The following is a 3,143-nucleotide window of genomic DNA, read 5'->3' on the forward strand; positions in this document are numbered from 1 at the left end:
TACCCAGTTCAGGCCGCTCGACCTCCTTCTTGCCAAGGGTTTGCTTTGAGGGTGGAAGGGGGGGCTTATATCCTTCGTCGATCAGCGACGTCTGGTGGCATTGGAGGGGTGGTCTTGTGTGCTGGGGCGGTGACCTTGGTGGTGGGAGTAACGATCCCTATGAGTGAGGCTCGCAGCTCAGGTGCGGGCCCGTGGCCATGACCGTGTGGGCGGCGTGGTGACCGTTGTTCTGCGATCAATGGTGGTCTTGGAGGCGAAAAGTGCGTGCCAAGGGTAATCATTGCCTGGCCCCAACGACGGCGGTGACTATGGGCGTCGTTCTCTTTGTGAAGGCATCGTCGAGGCTACTCTCCTCCTTCGGTTTGCTCTGGGTAAAAACCTTAATCTTTTTTGAATCGGGCAATGGTAGTGCTCCAGTGTCGTTCTTTTTATGAAGGCGATGTCTTGGAGTCCACAGTTCATCGGGCCCATCATCGTCTCTTTGTGACACCTGTGTCACGGTAGAGAACTCCGAATCTTCAAGCGATCGTTACGGGCTTGGAGTGGGTTGGGGTGACGTCGTTGTTGTTCTTATCCATTGTTGTATCCTGCCTATGTGTGTTGTGGTGTCAGAGTTGTATGCTTTGGGTTGTAATGATTGTTGCTTTATCTATAAAACAGGCGGTGAGCCTTTTTAGATAAGAACATGACAATGATCAGAAAAGCATGGATCTCGTACTAATTCTGGATCAAACACCTAGTACAACACAACAACACCAGCAGGGAGAGGTAGAGAGAGAGAGAGAGAGGAGTTCAAAATGTAAAAATAAGAGAAGAGTCATCATAACGCAATTAACCTAAACCCCTACACGTGCATAGCTAGCGACAAGCTAAGTCCTACACAAGTTGACTTTGACTAGCTAGCTACGTCCACAGGGACTCCCTCTTGAGGTGGTCCTGCTGCCCGTAGTGATGCACGTTGGAGGCCGGCGCGCCGCCGTAGCTGCTCATCAGCTGCGGCGGGAAGCCGCCGCCGCCGTTCTGCATCAGGAAAGCCTCTGCCGCCGCGGTGTCGTCGACGACCATCTGCTGCATGGCCGCCAGGCTGTGGCCGTCGCTTCGCCCTGCGTCGTCCTGGGACTGGCAGCCGTCTCGCTGCTGCATCTGGATGCACAGGATCTCGGCCTGCGCGACGGCGAGCTGCATCTGCAGCTGCGACACCTGGTTCTGCAGGAAGGAGATGGCCCCCACGCAGCCGTACACCGGGTCCCGCACCCGCGCGTTCGCCTCGTACACCAGGCTGCTCACCGCGTCCCCGCGCTGCTGCACCGGCAGCTCCTGCAAGTAATGGCATCTCATATGTTAGCGTCTGCGTGTCTCCGCGCGTCATTGCATGAAATATCATCTAGCTACGTAGGAGTATGCACGTACCAGGAGCATCTTGCTGACGTTGCTGGCGCCAAAGACCTTGTGGACGATGGCGAACTTGTGGGGGTCGTCGGCGGGGAAGAAGGGGGCAAAGATGCAGTCCTTGGTGCACCGCCGCCGGAGCAGCTTGCAGGACGCGCACGGCGACCCGCCGGCCATGAACGCGACCGTCGTATGTGCCTGCAGTGTATCAGCGCCGCCGGCGGCCGGCCGGAGATCTCTAGTGTAGTTTCTGTTAGGAGGAGCTAGAGCACTTGAGCCTGCCAGCTTGGGCAACTAGAGGCTTAGAGCTAGAGAAGCGAGTTCAGCAACAAGGAGCTCGATGGCGACCGGAGTGTGCGAAGCGAGCAGTTATTTATATCGGTCGACGACGACGACGACGCATGTGTGTGCTGTTGAGAGAGACTCCACGCCCGAGAGAGACAAGGGTAATTAGTACAGCGCTGTTGGCTAGTTTCTCAAGAGATGCCCTGCCTCTGACATAGTAGCTGGATCACTTGAAGAAAGTAAAGGGTAAGGGACTAAGGGTAGCTTAATTAATCTAGACAGCACAGACATAATTTTTCACGGAGGCGAAGTGTGGCAGAGGGTGATGCTTCCATTGGACACGAGGGCATCAAAGTCGCCGTTAATTACCAATAAGGAATCTTAGCCAGGACAACGCAAACCACGCAATTAATTCTGTCAGAATGTCATGTCGCTCGGGTGATTACCATATTTACGTGCGTGCATGTGACGGCCGGATTTACTTGTGCTGTAGGCTGTATATATAGCATATATACATGTAAGTAACGTCTACGACATTGATAAGGCCTAAAGTGAACCAACGGTGCAGTGTGTACAGGACGTGGCTTAGGCAACTACGAGTACTAGTACTAGTATATATGTTTACTGTCGACCAGGGATACAAGCAACGTACGTACGTGAGCAGATGAGATCGTGGACCTGAAGCAAAGAATCCATCCAGCAGTGTGAAGCTTACTCCTTCCGTCGCGTAAAGCCAACGGTGCACCTAGTTGCTGAGGCAAGAATCTTCCGGAATTCCCTTGTCCCGAGGTCGTGTTTCTCCTTCATCTGCTGTGGCTCCAATCCATGACACTTAACTACCCGCCTCTTCTTCTTTTTTGGCAATAAGATTTAACTACCCGACTTTGTACAGCCCAGCAAGGCAAAAACGTTTGTTTTTCATAAAGAGCACGTCCTCTCATGAATGAAAATCCTTAATCTAGTCCTGACCAGTTGGATCCGGCACCTTCATGTGTTAAAACGCTGCTTTAGAAGGATGGCATACGATCCACTCGTACGTATGTACTGTCATTTCTTGTGATCATCGATCTGCCAATACTCATCACTTATGGCTGTGTACATGATCTAGTCACAGAAGTCAAGGGATTTTCTTTCTTAAAAAAAAAAACACCCTCTAGAAATATGAAACAATTCATATATGCAGCTATGTCACCATGTGTGAACCTACAAAAGCTTATCCAAAATTTTCATTTGCGTGCACGCAAAAAAAATCCAGTTATATATAACTTTTAAGTGTTCTAACTTTTATGAAGGACTACAAGAGATCCTATTTTTCCAATCAAAATTTCGGTTACAAATGATTTTGTTTCTAAGTTGTGAAGCTATTAAAACGATGAAGGGATTATGCTTTTGAGAGTAGGCTTTTTGTTTTGCCAATAGTTATTTATATGTTGAAAAACCTACGACTATGGTTGTTCTGTGGCTCGGAC

The 3,143-nt window shown here is 50.4% G+C and overlaps 1 protein-coding gene across 1 annotated transcript; it reads right to left on the reverse strand.

The window, feature by feature from the left end:
- Positions 1 to 645: 645 nt before the first annotated feature.
- LOC123137244 (LOB domain-containing protein 12) lies at positions 646 to 1,720 on the reverse strand. The gene is made up of 2 exons (XM_044556938.1): positions 1,411 to 1,720; positions 646 to 1,317 (listed from the first exon to the last, which is right to left on the reverse strand). Exons 1-2 carry the CDS (start codon positions 1,564 to 1,566, stop codon positions 904 to 906), a joined length of 570 nt encoding a protein of 189 aa, XP_044412873.1. The 5' UTR covers positions 1,567 to 1,720; the 3' UTR covers positions 646 to 903.
- Between the last annotated feature and the right edge of the window lie 1,423 nt (positions 1,721 to 3,143).

The sequence above is a fragment of the Triticum aestivum genome, chromosome 1A (genome assembly GCF_018294505.1).
Source record: "Triticum aestivum cultivar Chinese Spring chromosome 1A, IWGSC CS RefSeq v2.1, whole genome shotgun sequence".
In the NCBI taxonomy this organism is placed as follows: domain Eukaryota; kingdom Viridiplantae; phylum Streptophyta; class Magnoliopsida; order Poales; family Poaceae; genus Triticum; species Triticum aestivum.